This window comes from Camelina sativa, chromosome 5 (assembly GCF_000633955.1).
Source record: "Camelina sativa cultivar DH55 chromosome 5, Cs, whole genome shotgun sequence".
NCBI lineage: Eukaryota > Viridiplantae > Streptophyta > Magnoliopsida > Brassicales > Brassicaceae > Camelina > Camelina sativa.
The window spans coordinates 6127225-6147391 of NC_025689.1; the positions used below are offsets into that span (position 1 = coordinate 6127225).

Consider the following 20167-nt stretch of genomic DNA (forward strand, 5'->3'; position numbering starts at 1 on the left):
TTTTATGTCCAGGTCTAGTACAACCCTTGTTTCTTTGCAAAAGAAATAGACTGAGAATCATTGCTCTATCACAATTGGAGCTTAATCTCGTTACAAGTGACGACGGACGGACATATAACGAACTCAAATTCGCATTTCAACTTTTAAAATACATGTCACAGTCAGTCAATAAATTAAATGTTTTGTGAAAACATGGAGTCTGAACTTCAACTTTCAAATTGATCATGACAGACAAGAAAACAATCATCACTACTTACCTTGTTTCTCACGTTTAAGTTGGCATGAGATAAAATCGGGGATATCATTGCAATAGCAGACCTTGGCTTGGAACTCTTTTAAGACATCATCGGAAAGTATCTTCTCTTGAAAGGTAGTGTAAAACATGATGCCAGCAGAGAAGTGATGATTGACTTTGATAACCTTGTCAAATTCATAGTTTGTACTACTTATTTCATTGAACCCCTCTAGGGATTTACGAGACATCATGTCTATAAACTCTCTGGTGGTTTCTGGTTCACCAAACACGTCGTCGTCATCAAGATCAAGATGTAGGTTGGTAATTGAAAACGCAGCGGAACTTGGTGAAATCTATGTTAAACCCCTAAAGATAAAAAAAAAGTGGCTTTCTTAACTCTAGATTTACCAAGAGGTCAAACATGAAAATGAAACATATATAAGATGAAAACCTTGGATTCTTCTAATTGTTTCCGCCGAGATCTTAGGCTCTTCATCCTTAGAGCGTCTTATATTAGGATAAGACCTTGCCGAGAACCATCATAATCCTTGTATAGCAAGTATACAGGATGTACTGTAGTTCTCCAATCTGAGACCGTAAATTATTTAAACTTAGGGATTTCGATCCCAAAGATCAATTTACATGCGTATCAATTTATCAGAGCTTTTCGAATTACATGCGTATCAATTTGTCAGAGCTTTTCGAATTTTTGTATAATGATCATATGTATTGAGCTACGTACGGCGATTGTTATTTGGAACCAGAAAAGTGAAAGTTAGCCAGGTGAAGGATTTTGATAGTTTTAATCATCTACAAACGCAAAAACTCTGAGGATACGTACTAGATATTGGCTGATGAGAATTCCATGCTTGGGCATGGGTCTTGTATTATATAAGTACTAGATTGTGTCTGAGACATTGGATGGCTCATGTGTCAATCTGAGAATATCAATGTAACAAAAAATATTCAACAGAGTGTCAAAACCGCCTACCCTAAGAGAGAGAGAGAGAGAGAGAGAGAGCACAAAGGAAAAGACTCATCAAACTAATTAAAAAGACAAAAACAAATCCAAATACAATATTATTACCAGTTTTCTAATTCAGCTCAATAGACAAGAAAACAAAGATAGACCAAGTATCACGAATTACATAGTTTCTCAGGTCTGAGTTAGCATGAGATAAACTCAGGGATACCACCATAGCTGACCTTAGCTTGGAACACTTTGGAGTCATAACCATTAAGTAGTTTCCCTTGAAAGGTAATGTAAAACATGATGCCAGGAGAGACGTGAAATTGGCTTTGATAACCTTGACTAACTCATATTTTGTACTATTTATTTCATTGAATCTCTCTAGTGATTCCCGAGATAAGCTGTCCATGATGTCTCTGGTTGGTACTAGTTTCAAAGGAAGCTTAATATTGACATCGAGATTAACGGGTTTGTAATTGAAAATGCAGCGGAACTTGGTGAAATCGATGTCAAACCCCTAGAGATATTTAAAAAAAAAAAAAAAAAAAAAAAAAAAAAAAAAAAAAAAAAAAANGATGATGAACCAATATTATTCTCGAAGCAGATAAAAGAAATTTACTAAGAATCAACATATAAATCGAAAAACCTTGGAATCTTGGACTTGTTTCTTCATGAGGAGATACTCATCCTTCGCTGAGATCGTAGAATCTTCATCCTTAGGGCTTCTTATATGCGGATAATGTTTGCCAGGAACATCACCGTCATCCTTGTATCGCAATTCTACAGGTGTAACCATAGTTCTCCAATCTGAGACCGGAAAATTATACAACTTAGGGATATATATAGAGCCTTCAAAATAATTTACAGAGTTGGAATCATACCTGGTAAGTCAGACCCCCTTTGCGTTTTATGAACATAACAAGAACCCTAACACTCTAGGTCTAATTCTCTTCGCATTCTGGTCTTATAATTTTGTATGTCCGTAAATACCCTCAGATATATAAATGTATAATGATTATACTAAATGAATGTTTTTAGGTTAATTCGTAAAAGATCATGGAAATTGAGCTAATTTTGATTGACTTTGTTAGTTTGAATCTGGTAATTGTTTGCAAATTTGGATTAAAAGATTAGTAATAATAAGCTTTTTCAATCTATGCTGCAGTCATTTCAAAACCAAAGCTTTTGGATGGCTATAATTAAGAGTGGTCATGGATTCATATAGTGTTGGCGAGATGGCTTATGGCAATGCTTCTCTAGCGTCCTCATCAGTGGCATTTGAATGGCTCCGAGGAATGACTAACATTGTTACTTGGAATGACTAACATTGTTAAAAACATTTGGAATGACTAACATTGTTAATTTCACATTTCGAGTGAAAACTTTATGATAATTCTTTACACTGAGAATTAAAAACATTAGCCATGCAAAAAATATGGTACGCTTAGGAAAACCAGAAAAGGTTAAAATTTTATAAGAGACTACAAGTTTACAAAACCAAGATTAATGTATGAACTTAGTAGTGTCGACTAACAATAATAATAATCTAACCGAAGAAACACTAACGGTCGATAGCGAAAATATTAAAAAGCCATGTACACTCATATATAAGAAACATTAATAGGTCATTTGCAGTGAAAAGATATAAAATTACCTTGAATTAGATATTGATGTTTGTTAGTTAAAAAACACTTCAATATAACAATTCTTTAGTTTTATTTAGTACCCAGAAAACAATTTTTCTAAACTTGTTTATATAGTCAAGAAAAGTTTATATATAATAAATAAAGAGGTGTAAGATATAGATGTGTGAAATGTAAAGGTGTAAAAAATAATAGATGTGAAACATGGAGGTACAACAAAGAGGTGTAATACATAGAGGTGTTAAATAAAAAGGTGTAAAAATTAATGGATGTGATTTTTGAAACCAAAAGGTACAACAAAGAGATGCAAAAATTAAGAGGTGTGATTTTTGAAAGATGGGGATGCGATGAAAAGACACGATTAATAATTTTAAACCGTTGGATTAAAAGTAGAACTAATCTCATCCGTTAGTTTAAAAGTATATAAAAAATAAAGAGGTGTAAGACATAGAGGTGTGAATTGTAAAGGTGTAAAAATTAATAGATGTTAAACATGGAAGTAAAACAAAGAGGTGTGTAATATATAGAGCTGTTAAATAAAAATGTGTAAAAATTAATGGATGTGATTTTTGAAACCATAAGGTACAACAAAGTGATGCAAAAATTAAGAGGTGTGATTTTTGAAAGATGGGGGTGCGATAGAAAGACACGATTAATAATTTTAAACCGTTGGATTAAAAGTGGAACTAATCTCATCCGTTGGATTAAAAGTTGACACAAAAAAGTGGTTTGCTATAATATATAGTCAAGAAAAGTTTATATATAATAAATAAAGAGGTGTAATACATAGATGTGAAACATAGAGGTACAACAAAGAGGTGTAATACATAGAGGTGTTAAATAAAAAGGTGTAAAAATTAATGGATGTGATTTTTGAAACCAAAAGGTACAACAAAGATATGCAAAAATTAAGAGGTGTAATTTTTAAAAGATGGGGGTGCGACGGAAAGACACGATAAAGAATTTTAAACCGTTGGATTAAAAGTGGAACTAATCTCATCCGTTAGATTAAAAGTGGAACTAATCTCATCCGTTAGATTAAAAATATATAATAAATAAAGAGGTGTAAGACATAGAGGTGTGAATTGTAAAGGTGTAAAAATTAATAGATGTGAAACATGGAGGTACAACAAAGAGGTGTAATACATAGAGGTGTTAAATAAAAAAGTGTAAAAATTAATGGATGTGATTTTTGAAACCAAAAGGTACAACAAAGAGATGCAAAAATTAAGAGGTGTGATTTTTGAAAGATGGGGGTGCGATGAAAAGACACGATTAATAATTTTAAACCGTTGGATTAAAAGTAGAACTAATCTCATCCGTTAGATTAAAAGTATATAATAAATAAAGAGGTGTAAGACATAGAGGTGTGAATTGTAAAGGTGTAAAAATTAATAGATGTGAAACATGGAGGTACAACAAAGAGGTGTAATACATAGAGGTGTTAAATAAAAAGGTGTAAAAATTAATGGATGTGATTTTTGAAACCAAAAGGTACAACAAAGAGATGCAAAAATTAAGAGGTGTGATTTTTGAAAGATGGGGGTGCGATGAAAAGACACGATTAATAATTTTAAACCGTTGGATTAAAAGTAGAACTAATCTCATCCGTTAGATTAAAAGTATATAATAAATAAAGAGGTGTAAGACATAGAGGTGTGAATTGTAAAGGTGTAAAAATTAATAGATGTGAAACATGGAGGTAAAACAAAGAGGTGTTATATATAGAGGTGTTAAATAAAAAGGTGTAAAAATTAATGGATGTGATTTTTGAAACCATAAGGTACAACAAAGTGATGCAAAAATTAAGAGGTGTGATTTTTAAAAGATGGGGGTGCGATGGAAAAACACAATTAATAATTTTAAACCGTTGGATTAAAAGTGGAACTAATCTCATCCGTTGAATTAAAAGTTGACACAAAAAGTGGTTTGCTATAATATTTAGTCAAGAAAAGTTTATATATAATAAATAAAGAGGTGTAATACATAGATGTGAAACATGGAGGTACAACAAAGAGGTGTAATACATAGAGGTGTTAAATAAAAATGTGTAAAAATTAATGGATGTGATTTTTGAAACCAAAAGGTACAACAAAGAGATGCAAAGATTAAGAGGTGTGATTTTTGAAAGATGGGGGTGCGATGAAAAGACACGATTAATAATTTTAAACCGTTGGATTAAAAGTAGAACTAATCTCATCCGTTAGATTAAAAGTATATAATAAATAAAGAGGTGTAAGACATAGAGGTGTGAATTGTAAAGGTGTAAAAATTAATAGATGTGAAACATGGAGGTAAAACAAAGAGGTGTAATATATAGAGGTGTTAAATAAAAAGGTGTAAAAATTAATGGATGTGATTTTTGAAACCATAAGGTACAACAAAGTGATGCAAAAATTAAGAGTTGTGATTTTTGAAAGATGGGGGTGCGATGGAAAGACACGATTAATAATTTTAAACCGTTGGATTAAAAGTAGAACTAATCTTATCCGTTGGATTAAAAATTGACACAAAAAGTGGGTTTGCTATTATATATAGATTATATAATATATAGTCAAGAAAAGTTTACATATAATAAATAAAGAGGTGTAATACGTAGATGTGAAACATGGAGGTACAACAAAGAGGTGTAATACATAGAGGTGTTAAATAAAAATGTGTAAAAATTAATGGATGTGATTTTTGAAACCAAAAGGTACAACAAAGAGATGCAAAAATTAAGAGGTGTGATTTTTAAAAGATGGGGGTGCGACGGAAAGACACGATTAAGAATTTTAAACCGTTGGATTAAAAGTGGAACTAATCTCATCCGTTAGATTAAAAGTGGAACTAATCTCATCCGTTAGATTAAAAATATATAATAAATAAAGAGGTGTAAGACATAGAGGTGTGAATTGTAAAGGTGTAAAAATTAATAGATGTGAAACATGGAGGTACAACAAAGAGGTGTAATACATAGAGGTGTTAAATAAAAAGGTGTAAAAATTAATGGATGTGATTTTTGAAACCAAAAGGTACAACAAAGAGATGCAAAAATTAAGAGGTGTGATCTTTGAAAGATGAGGGTGCGACAGAAAGACACGATTAATAAATTTAAACCGTTGGATTAAAAGTGGAACTAATCTTATCCGTTAGATTAAAAATTGACACAAAAAAATGGGTTTGCTATTATATATAGATTATATATTTAAATAACAAATCTAAAAATAAAAAATTAACTAATTAGATGTTGCCACCTGTGTCTTAAGTAACGTTTCTTTGTTTCTTTAGAAAGCAACGTTCCTCAGTTTTTTCTTTCTTTATTATTACTTTTAAGCTTTTAGTTAAGAGAATCTCTAAGAGAACTCTCAATAATCATGATCTAAGTTTCTATAAATCAGTAGCTTTATTATTACTTCTGCAGTCCCTCTAGGTTTTGTTCTCTTCGCATTTGGTCTTATAGTTTTCTTTGTTGCATTACTACCCCTCTGAATATAGTTATAAGTAAAAATGTCCATACTTTTCAATTTTATCTTGTTAATAATATATACTTAGACTACCACTTATTTTATATTTGATGTAGAATTTTGATCCCTTGCTTTTCTATTCTATTTATTGAACCACTAGATTAGAACCCGCGGTACACCGCGGGACAAAATTATTTGTAACTAAAATATTTAAATTATAAGTTGTATTTGTTGGTTAAATATGTTATAATTATATAATAATTATTAAATAAACTATATAATTCTGTAATATAATTTATTTTTTATATAATATTTACTTAATCAGTTAATTAGATATGTCTATTCTCTGATACCAGTGTTAACAAAATAATGAAATGATATTTTACCCATGTAACACCGAATTAATGATATTTTTAATTTATATAAATATCGATAAAACATGTTCTCCTATGTAATCTCGTCCCGAGATATTTCAACTCACACTATATCATCTTAATTTTTAATATTTATTGTGTATCTACGGTATAATATTTTTCATATTTAACTTTTTAAAATTTTAAAATATTTTTCATATTTTAACCTTTTAAAAATCTTTATTATAAAGAACCAAAATAATAAAAAAAAAGTTTTTAAAGTTTGAATGCCTGATTTATATTCGATTTTCAAAATTCAAATTTTATTATATATTCAAAATAAAATTACGTTTGAAGGCATTTAAGATAACCTTACTTTTTAGTTTTGATGAAGATCTGATATAATTATTATATATTCTTAACTCTTTTATAAGATGCAAAGTAAGAAAAAACTCACCTTTGGAACCTTGCATTACGACTTCCAGAAAAACAACCCTTTTCTTTTTTTGGACATCGTTCCAAAAAAACTTGTAAGGGAAACTTTCAGGCAAATCCTGAAATTAGAAACAATCCAAAGAGTTAACAATGAATATGCACAAAAAAAAAAGCTAAACGTAAATGGACAATATTGAGAAAAAAAATAAAAATAAAGTATTATACCTTAGGGAGTTCAGAAGGTACCTGTATAAATATAGAAAAAAAATTTAAAATTTTATAGTATTAGAAAGGAAAAAAGATGGCTAGCTACATGAAGTATAGAAGAATGCATGGTCACACATGCCAAGTATAATATTGTATCCTCAACTACACGAAATATATCTATTGCATGGCCACATGCATGAATTATATGACGTTATGTGGTCAACACCATAGACATACAATCCGGTACCCCGGTCGAATGATTCCGGCGAAAACTGATATTGACTCCAGTGTTGACCAACATTGACCAAAAAATTATAATTAAATAACAAAATAATAAATTATTTAAGGTTTTTCATGATTAGAAAACATATTCTATTCAATATCTAATTATTTATATATCTCTAATGTATTCATTTTTATAATTAGTTACTTTTTATTTTTAAAGCTAAACTAATAGTTAAATAAAATCATTAATAATTATTTTCAAGAAATATATATATATATATAACATATGTAATTATTAATGATTTTATATATGTAAATCTCTGATCATCATCTTATTTAAAATTTTAAATACTACAAGAATCAATAAAATCAAATTCAACTACTTTCATTAGAAAATAATATGCAAAAGATTTGAGTATATGACTCTTTACTTTAAAATTTGCATGATAAAGAGTATACAAAATTTTAGATACTCTTTGGTATAAAAAATTTACATACTCCTAATAACATGTAAACAATAACAAAAATATTAACACTAATTACTTTTAACAGATAAAATATAAAGATACATAATTATTTTCAATATATAATATAAGGGCAATTGCAAAAATCCTCTTATTCTATATCCTTTTGCAAAAATATCCTAAAATCAAGATAAAATTTATATACATCTTGAAAATAATTATTAATTATTTTTATTTAACTATTATTTTAGCTTTAAAAATAAAAATTAATTAATTATAAGAATAAATACATTAGAGATACCTAAGATATTTAGATATTGAATAGAATGTTTTCTAATCATGAAAAATCATAAATAATAATATAATAATTTATTATTTTGTTATTTAATAGAAATAATTAAAATATAATTTTTTTGGTCAATGTTGGTCAACGCCGGAGTTAACATTGGTCTTCGCCGGAATTATTCGCCAGTGTACCGGATTGTATGTCTATGGTGTTGACCACATAACGTTATATAGTTCATGCATGTGATCATGCAATACATATACTTCGTGTAGTTAAGGATACAATATTATACTTGGCATGTGTGACCATACATTCTCCTATACTTCATGTAGCAGCCATCTTTTTTCCTATTAGAAATTAGGAATAAATATTTTTTGATTTTGCTTTAATATACTGATATTTTTTGATTTTGCTTTAATATACTGATATCCCAAAGCTTTTGCGGTCGTTCTTCCCCTGTTTGCCATCAGATCTATAGTACAGTGGAAAAAAAATTAAAATGAACACAAACAAACCCATATCGTCGACCGATCTATTAATTGTTGTATCGAAAACCCCAGAAAGTAATAGGTATGAATAACTGATGGTTTTTTCAAAAACACATAGGTTAAAGAGAGAAAGAACATTAAAACGTTGGTTTAGCTAAAAAAAATGGGAGCGAGCGCTAGAGTCTACTTAGGGAGCATATAAAATGGGAGAATAGAAACCTTCGTTTTTGCTCAGAAAACAAAGAAAAATAAACCTTGGTTTTGGATAGATGGAGACGAATATGAAGTGTTGAAGCAGGATTTAGGGTTTTGAGAAAGGAGGGTTTTTGAGCTTTTGTTTTTTTGTTTGTTTGGTGTGTGTGTGTGTGTGTGATGTTGATTTGTGCAGAGTTATAAATAATAGTATACATTAATTTGTTTTTTTCTGCTAGCGGTGTTGCATCCTACCAGCACTAATGCACCGGATCCTATCAGAATTTAGCAGTTAAGCGTGCTTGGGTGAGAATAGTACTAGGATGGGTGACCTCTCGGGAAGTCCTCGTGTTGCATCCCTCCCTCTCTCTTTTTTTTTTCTTTTGGTATGTTCCGCGAGACTATAGTACATACAGAATGTCGTAACTTTCATACCGTGAGGAACCATGCAACCCAATATACCTTTTTGAAAAGCCTCAAGAGAGCTTATGGCAAGACAATGGGTCTTCCTTCCATTAGACCATTCTCGAGGCCGAATTTTGACGTTTGAAGGCATTTAAGATAAACTGACTTTTTAGTTTTGATGAAGATCTGATATAATTTTTATATATTCTTAACTCTTTTATAAGATGCAAAGTAAAAAAGACTCACCCTTGGAACCTTGCATTATGACTTCCAGCAAAACAACCCTTTTATTTTTTTGGACATCGTTCCAACAAAACTTGTAAGGAAATCAGGCAAATCCTGAAATTAGAAACAATCCAAAGAGTTAACAATAAATATACACAAAAAAAAAGCTAAATGTAAATGGACGATACCGAGAAAAAAATAAAAATAAAGTATTATACCTTCGGGAGTTCAGAAGGTACATGTATAAATATAGAAAAAAATAGTTAAAATTTTATAGTATTAGAAATTAGGAATTAATAATTTTTGATTTTGCTCTAATATACATAAGAAGAAAAATAAAGTTTTACCGTGTCATCATCAGCAGCTACAAGAAGAGCTTTTCCCAAAGCTTTTGCGGTCGTTCTTCTCCTGTTTGCCATCAGATCTATAGTACAGTAAAAATAAAAGAATTTAAAATGAACACAAACAAACCCATATCGTCGATCGATCTATTAATTGATGTATCGAAAACCCCAGAAATTAATAGGTATGAATAACTGATGGTTTTTTTCAAAAACACAGAGGTTAAAGAGAGAAAGAACATAAAATGTTGGTTTTGTTATAAAAAAAAAATGGGAGCGAGAGCTAGAATCTAGATAGGGAGCATATAAAATAGGAGAATAGAAACCTTAGTTTTTGCAACAAAGAAAAAAAAACCTTGGTTTTTGGATAGACGGCGACGAAGATGAAATGTTGAAGCAGGATTTTGGGTTTTGAGAAAGGGAGGGTTTTTGAGCTTTTTTAGTTTGTTTGTTTGGTGTGTGTGTGTGTGATGTTGATTTGTGCAGAGTTATAAATAATAGTATACATTAATTTGTTTTTTTCTGCTAGTGGCGTTACATCTTAGTATCTTACCAGCACTAATGCACCGGATCCCATCAGAACTCATCAGTTAAGCGTGTTTAGGTAAGAGTAGTACTAGGATGGGTGACCTCTCGGGAAGTCCTCGTGTTGCATCCCTCCCTCTCTCTTTTTTTTATTTTTCTTTTGGTTTGTTCCGCGAGACTGTAATACATACAGAACGTCGTAACTTTCACAGCGTGAGGAACCACGCAACCCATACTACCTTTTTGAAAAGTCCCAAGGGAGCTTATGGTAAGGCAATGGGTCTTCCTTCCATTGGATCATTCTCGAGGCCAAATTTTAACGTTTGAAGGCATTTAAGATAAACTAACTTTTTAGTTTTGATGAAAATCTGATATAATTATTATATAATTTTAACTCTTTTATAAGATGCAAAGTAAAAAAAGACTCACCCTTGGAACCTTGCATTACGACTTCCAGCAAAACAACTCTTTTATTTATTTGGACATCGTTCCAACAAAACTTGTAAGGGAAACCTTCAGGCAAATCCTGAAATTAGAAACAATTCAAAGAGTTAACAATGAATATTCACCAAAAAAAAAAGCTAAATGTAAATGGACGATACTGAGAGAAAAATAAAAATAAAGTATTATACCTTCGTGAGTTCATAAGGTACCTGTATAAATATAGAAAAAAAATAGTTAAAATTTTATAGTATTAGTAATTAGGAATTAATAATTTTTTATTTTGCACTAATATACATAAGAAGAAAAATAAAGTTTTACCGTGTCATCATCAACAGCTACAAAAAGAGCTTTTCCCAAAGCTTTTGCGGTCGTTCTTCTCCTGTTTGCCATCAGATCTGTAGTGCAGTGAAAAAAAATAATTTAAAATGAACACAAACAAACCTATATCATCGACCGATCTATTAATTGTTGTATCGAAAACCCCAGAAAGTAATAGGTGTGAAGAACTGATGGTTTTTTCAAAAACACAGAGGTTAAAGAGAGAAAGAACATAAGAACGTTGGTTTAGCTAAACAAAAAAATGGGAGCGAGAGCTAGAGTCTAGCTAGGGAGCATATAAAATGAGAGAATAGAAACCTTGGTTTTTCCTCGTAAAACAAAGAAAAAGAAATCTTGGTTTTTGGATAGACGGCGACTAAGATGAAGTGTTGAAGCAGGATTTAGGGTTTTGAGAAAGGGAGGGTTTTTGAGCTTTTTTTGTTTGTTTGTTTGGTGTGTGTGTGTGTGATGTTGATTTGTGCAGAGTGAGTTCACTACAAAAATATGATTGATTTACATCATTTATTTTATATATTGTATCATTTTTAAATGATGCAAAAATAATTTACATCACTTTAATAAATGATTTACATTTTGTTGATGCAAATAATTTGTATCAATTGAGATAAATATTTGCTTCAATTAATAAAATTGATGTTCTTTTACATCAATTACAAAAACTGATATAAGTCTTACATCATTTTTACTAAATTGATATAAATATTTGAATCATTTCTCAAAACTAATGTAAAATATTTATATCATTTGAAAAATTGATGTAAAATTCAACATTATAATAAATAATATGAAAAATATTTTTTCTGAGTAATATTTAATTATTTATAACTTTCAATCGTTTTTTAGTATATTCCTAACTAGAATCTTTCAAATAAATTAACTTGATAATAACAAACTTAATTAATTACTTGATTTGGGCTGTTATTGGAGAGTTGATTTCTAAATCCATATGGAATTGTAAATTCTAGAAATCAAAACACATGGATTTTGAAATAACATGTTTTATCCTTGGATTTGAATCTTTCTATTTTACACTTTCAAATCCATTCAAATCCATTTAAAACATAATGTGGATTTTGAAATCCAAAAACAAATCATTAAATGAATAACATGGTATTTTAACAAGTATTTGTAAATCATAGAACCAATAACACTTCATTTTGATAAGTATTTTAAAATCAATGATTGAATAACATATGACTTTTGTCTGGATTTCCAAATCCATTAAAATCATAGAACCAATAAACCCTATGGAACCAGTTAACTTAGAAATAAGTAAACTAATTTGGTATTTAGTAAAGATATTGTCTCATCAAAGCTTAAGAAGTCTCGATGTTGGATACTAGAACATCTAGTTTACAAAGGAAAAAAATATATTATTAAATATAAACAATTATCAGCAACATATAAAAATAAGTAACTACATTTTAGTTTATTAATTCTCTCTTTGATTACCAAAATGGATAATATCAAAATCAATGATCAATTCATCCTACAACTTACTTGATGATGATGAATAAGGATCCTTAATAATCCAACAAAAATGAAGATACAGCATTTTTATTTTTTTGGGCAAAAGAAAATAAAGATACAGCTAGGTTTGTTTTTTTAGCTGATGATCTCGCATAATTTTTGATCGATCAACTTTTTCAATATTTATCTTCTAATTAAATTTATTCTTTTTAAAATATATATATATGTAATTTTTAAATGATATTGATATATTTATTTAACATCATTTTTAAATGATGTAAATTTTATATCATTTTAAAAAATAATTTTATACCAAATATGAATAAATACATTAATTATCTAAATGATGTAAATTTTTATTTTAAATAGATTTTTCAAAAGTGATACATTAATTATCCTTTCTAGCCCCTTCCTTTTGTTTTCATTTTTTCTTTCTTTGTTTTTGTTTTAGTATCTCACATTCAATTTCATTAACTTTTGTATTTCTTTACACTAGTTTTTAGTGGAATTTTATTTGTTACAAGTAAAGATTAAAAAATTCCTATTTTGTTTTTTGTTTTTTTTTGTGTAAATACAGTATATGTAATATGGTTGTGTAAATTAGCATATCTGAATATTAAATTGACTAAACTTAATTTGGAATTGTTTCAAACACCAATCATTTGCATGTTAAAATAATTTAATCATGAGGATGTTTGCATGGGTTTTGTAGTTCATTTAAGAAATGTCGGATAAAATTATGGTAAGAAAACTTAAGAAGATGCTATTCTTAGAATACAACAAACACGGTTACGAGTATCTTTTTACTTACTGTATTTGTTTTGGTACAAACCCTTCCACGTGTAACCATCATGGCCATGAATCAATTAATTTTATACTGTAACGAATGTTTTTTTTAATTGTTTCGGTAGATTAAGACAGAGTAACAGATAAGATCACAAAAAATAAATACGAAATTTGGGGAGGGAAATGGAAAATTTGAGGAGCGCGCCACAGCAGATCACACCGCCAAGTAAAACTAGTGCTTGTTATCTACTGTCCCGCGGGTTAAATCCTAGTGTAGTATTATTACAAGAAGCTAAATCCATTAGGCCTGACTTAGTTGGCTCAACAATTGGTTTAAGGGATTCGGTTTGTTTGCTAAATGATTAATTTATAGACAAGAGATGAACGAGTGAAACTTGAAAAGAAAGAGAAAGGAGAATGAGAAGACAAAAAAGACTGTAAGAGTACAATATTAGAAAGCAAAAGTAATAATGTCATTTGGACCTTTTTAAAAATCTTTTATCAAAATTCAGAGCATTTAGCCATTTAGATCCCCTATCTTTGGCATTGTTTTAGCCATTTAGTTTGTTGTATTTTGGTCCGGGTTCTAAATTCCCGTGAACCCATATTACTTTTGTATTTTGTATTTTGTTTTATTGTTACCCATATAAGTTGTATGATGTTTGTAAGGCTTTCCCTAGAGGAGAGTTGCTTGATCATAGTTTAATATAATGAATTTTGGATGAAAAAAAAAAAAAAAAAAAAAAAAAAAAAAAGAGAAAAAAAAAAAGGAAAATAAATCAAAGAAGAAAGAGAAGATAATCGCACGCACTCTCTCTCTCTANAAAAAAAAAAAAAAAAAAAAAAAAAAAATTATCAAGAGCATTTTAAACATCCAATCCAACTGGACCGAAAGTATCCAGTTCTATAAGGACGGCTCAAAAATGGGATTTGAAGACAATTTAAGAAAAATTGGACTGAGAGAACCGTTGCTCTCAATCATAATTAAGGGATTAACAAACTTTGAATTCGCTGTTGGACTAATTAAATTAAAACACACCGTCAATACATAGATTAAAGTATAAAAAGATAAGATAAGCGTCTGATGAGAACTTGGGACTCTAAAGACAAGAAACGAACAGGGGAAATAGTAAGGGTAGTAGTAGCAAGTGTCATCATTACATATCATAGACTCCGTCAATACATTGATTAAAATATAATAAGATAAGATAAGCGTCTGATGAGAACTTGGGATTCTAAAGACAAGAAACGAACAGGGGAAATAGCAAAAGGGTAGTAGTAGCAAGTGTCATTACATAACCATAGACTCGGTCAATTTATCACAAGAGTGCTTGCGTCTGATCCAGTATTAGACATTAGATGGCTCCACTCAAGTCAATCTGAGGATATAAATACAACAAGAAAACAACTTTCAGCAGAGTGTAAAAGAACCACTAGTAACATAGGAGAGAACAGAAAGGGAAAGACTCATCAAAGTAAATTAAAAAGACAAGATAGATAGATATATACCTTGGTTTCTTGGGATCTTCTTTATCTGCAGCCTCAATGGAGTGGACTGCCAAAAACAATATTATAAGCAGTTTCAAAATGATTTCTCAACAACAGACAAGAAAACAAAGATAGACCCAGTCATGTCGAGTAACCTCTTTTCTCAGGTTTGAGTTGGCATGAGATATAATCGGGGGTACGACTGCAATAGCAGAGCCTGGCTTGGAACTCTTTAGAGACATCATCGGAGGGCAGCTTAGCTTGAAAGGTAATGTAAAACATCATGCCAGCAGATAAGTGATGATTGACTTTGATAACCTTGACAAATTCATAATTTGTACTGTGAAGATCATTGAAACTCTCTAGGGAACCCAGAGACAGCCTGTCCATAAAGTCTCGGTTGGTTCCTGGACCACCAAACACGTCGTCTCCATCGAGATCAACAGGTAGGTAATTGAAAGCGCAGCGGAACTTGGTGAAATCTATGTCAAACCCCTAATGATTATTATTTAAAACAATACACACACCAAGATGATGATGAATCAATATCATTTTCCAAGAAATTAAACTGACTTTTTTAAACACTACTCCCTCCGTTTCAAAATATAAGATGTTTTAAGCAAAGCACGCAGATTAAGAAAGACTTTACTTTTAATAAGTTCAACCAATCAGAAACAATACTGCATAATATAAACTACTAAATTAATCTAAAAGTTGCATTGAAATTTGAAAACATCCTATATTATGAAATAACAAACTTCTCTAAAATATCCTATATTTTGAAACGGAGAGAGTAGTAGATTTTATAGTAGCAAGCAAGAAAGAAAGAATCAAACATACACAAAAAGAAAATAAAAGAAAGATGAAAAAACCTCGGACTCATGGACTTGTTCCCTTAAGATGCGATACTCTTCCTCCGCCGATACCTTGTCTTCATCCGCACAGCGTCTTATAGAAGGATAATAGATTTCCCGAGAAAACTCACCTTCCCTGTATAGCAAATATACAGGATGCACCATCGTTCTCCAATCTGACACCGTACCGACTAACTACTTTTAGGGATTTCATCCAATATATGTATGTCCTTCCTTCCAGATTAAAAGAAAAAAAAAAATTACAGATCTGGTTTCGTACCTGGAAAATCATCCGCCATCGAACTAAGGAGCTTTGCGTGTTTTATGAACAAAAATACAAGAACCCTAGCCCTATAATTTTTTTCGGCAAGTGAATGGAGAGGGATATCAAACCAAAAGATAAGATTCAGGCATTCAGCTACTCCCCTTTATAAATTGGACTGCAGTCCCTCTAGGTTTTTAACTATTTGCGTTTGGCCTTATTGTTTTGTTTGTGCCAATTAATGACCCATCGCATACATAATGTTTTCGCATACATTTAATGACCCATCGCATACATTTAATCAATCTCATATATATAAATTCATTCTTGCAACCTATTAATGTTTTCGCTAGTACTCATATCATACAATACCAATCTAGTAAATTAAATAAATAATTTTTGGGACAAAACTACATACTTACTAGCGGTTCTCACTTCTCACTCTTACACATCGATGACTTCGTCAAGAAGCTGCATCATTTAATAAGAGATTTGTTATATGTATAATAATAAGAAATAGCAATATGATAATAAGTTAGATAGAAGACAGTTTACATACCACAGGGTACATATATGACTTAATGAGGGATGGACTCCCCGGAGGCAGGCTAATTCTCCTTGCGAATTTCCCATAACCATCTTCTCCCCATTTACGTCCCCATGTGTTTTGATACTTAAAAGTATGAAATTCCATTCGAGTCGGTTGCATATTTAGTTAGTAACACGATGTGGTTGTATTTGAGCGAGTTTTTGGGTGCCCCATAATACATATCCACCTATTCATCAAAAAAAAAAATAATAATAATAATAATCAGAAATCAAATCTAAAATATGCCAAATAAATATTTAAAAGAATTATTAATATTGACTCACATAATCGGTTGAATAGGCTTGAGTGACTTCAATCTCGACAGCTATCAGTCCAATGGTCTTCAACAAACGAATGATTTCTGTTTCATCAATATTTTTTCCTTCCACAACCTTGAATTCCAGAATTTTGAAGGTCTTTCTACCCTGAAATTGTTGTAACTGATTTTAGATCTACAAAAAATTACTTGAAATATTAACTAGTCAACTTAACAAAAAAAAAAAAAACCAAATAGAGCGTACTAACCTTCACTTTGTCACATGCCAAACTGCTATATTCTCCTTCACGATTTACCAAAACGCACTTACAGTCTTCCTCTCTTATTAAACCATCATCTTTGAGAAAAATCTTTAGACCATTGTAGTTTTTTAAAAACCCATTGGAGAACTTTTCCTTTATATGTGCATATAAATGCTTGGCCGATAGTCTCAAAAGTACCCTCACTTTACCATGAATGTATAAGTGAGCACCTATCATTCTATTGTAGCTGATAGTCCAACAATATCCTACAAACGAGACCCATTAAATTTTATTCAAAAAGTAACCAAAACAAAAATAGATCTGTAATTGATTAAGCTACACCTAACACAAATATTTTTAAAAACCTAAGCCTAAAACTCACTTGGGTTTTCGTTTTAAAAATGTATATTTTCCTTTCCTATTGGTATAAAAACGTGAAAACTATATACATATTATTTGAAGTGAAGAAAACGATTAGATCTATGAAGAATGAAGCAAAGATCTGTTATATATTTGCCTCTAAGAAAAAATAATTTTATAGATTTATAATAAGACTTACCCATAGAACCTTGATGAATGATTTCCAGCAAAACCATTTTATTCTTTTGGGGTAGTTCCCAGGAAAATTCTATAGGGAAATTTTCAGGTAAATCCTGAAATTTTAAACAAACAAAACTTGTAACACTCACATTGAAAATAAATTAACACCAAAATATACAGTAGAAATGGGGGAAAAATCTTATACCTTGGGACGTTCAGAAGGAGTCTGTATATATGAAAAAAAAATTATATTAACAATAGTTCTTAGACTTTATATATATATATGTAGATCGTTAATATCAACGAGAAAAAAAAGAAGAAAACGAAAGTTTACCATGTCAGTTACATGAGCTTTTCCTCTTGATTTGGGTGTGGTTCTTCTCATCTCTACAGATCTGTAAGAATGAAGAAAAGAGAAGGAGAAATGAAGAGAGCTTAGATGAAGGAACAATTAGGGTTTTGAGAAAGGATCCGAGGGTTTTTGTTTGTTTGTTTGTTTGTTTGTGGGATGTTGATCTTTGTGGTGAGATTATAATAGTTTATAATGGCGGTGCTGCATCCTGTGTGGCCCCTTCTCTTTTCATTTTTTTTATTTGTTTCAGTATCAATACGTATTTAGTTATATCTCACATGTTTAATTTCATCCATTTTTGAATTTGTTTACGTTTTTTTTTTTTGAATTTTATTTGTTACTATTTTAACAAGTAAAAAAAGAAAAGATTCCTTTTTTTTTTTTGTAAATATATGTAATATGATTGTGTAAATTATTATATCTGAATATTATTAAACGAGAAAACCTAATTTGGATCATTTCAAACACCAATCATTTGCATGTTAAAATTATTAAAATCACGAGAATGTTTGCATGGGTTTTTTTTGTTGATAATTTAAGAAATATCGGATAAAATTATGGTAAGAACTTAAGAAGATGTTATTAAAATACAACATGATTACGAGTATCTTTTCACTTACTGTATTTGTTTTGGTACAATTTACAAACCCCTGGACGTGTAACCATCACAGCCATGAATCAATTAATTTTATACTGTAACGATATTTTTGGTAAATTAAAATAGAGTAAAGATAAGATCATAAGAATGCTTTTCAAAAATAATAATAAAAAATACGAAATTTGGAGAGGGAAATGGAAAATATAAGGAGCGCGCCACACCAAATCACACCGCCACATAAAAACTACTACTTGTTATCTTTTGGTGCTCAATTAATAAACAACTAATAGTATAGTATTTTTAAAAAATTGTTACAAAAATTACTAATATTATTTAGAATGTTAAACACTATACTATAACTACGTGTTTCTTTTTCAAAAATATATACATGATCACACAGCCTATATAATTGGGATACTATATACAAAGTCACATTTAATAAAACAATACTCCTTTTGTTGGCAAATAAAATAATATTGTGTGTAACCAAACCAACTATGATTATCTGATGTGCTTATTGTATGTGCATTGGGACCAAGGTAATAGAAATAGTAATATTCATCCCAGGAAGAATGTTTGGTGAAAACAAGACCCCACAAGATTGATAATAGTACTATACATTACCTACATTCACATTCTCAACTTGAGGAGAAACAAATTTTATTTATTGATCTACTAATCTTTTATTTGTTGATCTATGATGCTTAATCTTTGTTGTTTCCTATTTAAAGTCGTACTTTTCCCTTTGATTCGATCGTTCATATTCTTTTTCTTTTGTCAAAAATTGAAATGGAGGAGACTAAATTGATGAAAATAGTTTGACGATGACTTTGCAGACGATAATGATGTGATGACTGACGAAAGTTAGTAATATTTAAGTAACCAGAGAAGAAACCATTTTATTATACTAAACAAGCCTTAACATATAAACACAATATAGTTAAAAGTCACTGACAAAAAAAAAGAAAAAAAGACTGGTAATAATCAAATCATATGTCAAGTATTATATTAACGTGATAGTATAGCTTCGTCTACTACAGTCACTAGCTAGCTAACTCTAGCTAGAAGCTAAAACCATACATGTTATATGAATTAGATTACCATCCAACTGAAATTTTTATACTAATTTTTTCATACTCGAATAATTAACAATTTAAGGAGGTTATTCATACTGGTCTGAAACTTATAAATGATTCTAGCTATCTGGATTTTTAAAATTTAAATAAAATAATCTACATATATATAATGGTGTATGAGTGTATTACATAGAAAGACACAGTAGTAATTATTTACTCAAAATTTATCGTTGGTTGAAGTACTATGTGAGAGATGTTCTGCTTTCTTAGTGTCATAATGACACACTGTCATTGCTTTACAGCCAATTATTAGAAGAAAAAAAATCGTTCGAAAAGAAGTTTTACTTGTTAGAAGGTCACAAATAAACTGCCAAGTCACACTCAAAATGTTTTTATTTGATTGTTTAATA

At 30.1% G+C, this 20167-nt stretch overlaps 1 protein-coding gene and 2 pseudogenes across 2 annotated transcripts; all 3 read right to left on the reverse strand.

Moving 5' to 3' along the window:
- On the reverse strand, positions 250 to 1112 carry LOC109125080 (annotated as a pseudogene).
- On the reverse strand, positions 1373 to 11274 carry LOC104788938 (annotated as a pseudogene).
- LOC104785767 lies at positions 14605 to 18228 on the reverse strand. 2 transcript variants are annotated; one of them, XM_019245725.1, is made up of 11 exons: positions 18066 to 18228; positions 17937 to 17957; positions 17751 to 17844; positions 17198 to 17457; positions 16957 to 17097; positions 16643 to 16859; positions 16102 to 16554; positions 15840 to 15997; positions 15123 to 15462; positions 14989 to 15034; positions 14605 to 14858 (listed from the first exon to the last, which is right to left on the reverse strand). In XM_019245725.1, exons 7-11 carry the CDS (start codon positions 16118 to 16120, stop codon positions 14849 to 14851), a joined length of 573 nt encoding a protein of 190 aa, XP_019101270.1. In that variant the 5' UTR covers positions 16121 to 16554; positions 16643 to 16859; positions 16957 to 17097; positions 17198 to 17457; positions 17751 to 17844; positions 17937 to 17957; positions 18066 to 18228; the 3' UTR covers positions 14605 to 14848. The 2 variants fall into 2 exon arrangements, with proteins under 2 accessions (XP_019101270.1, XP_010509335.1); XM_010511033.1 differs by lacking the exons at positions 14605 to 14858; positions 14989 to 15034; positions 15123 to 15462; positions 15840 to 15997 and having other exon boundaries at positions 16126 to 16554.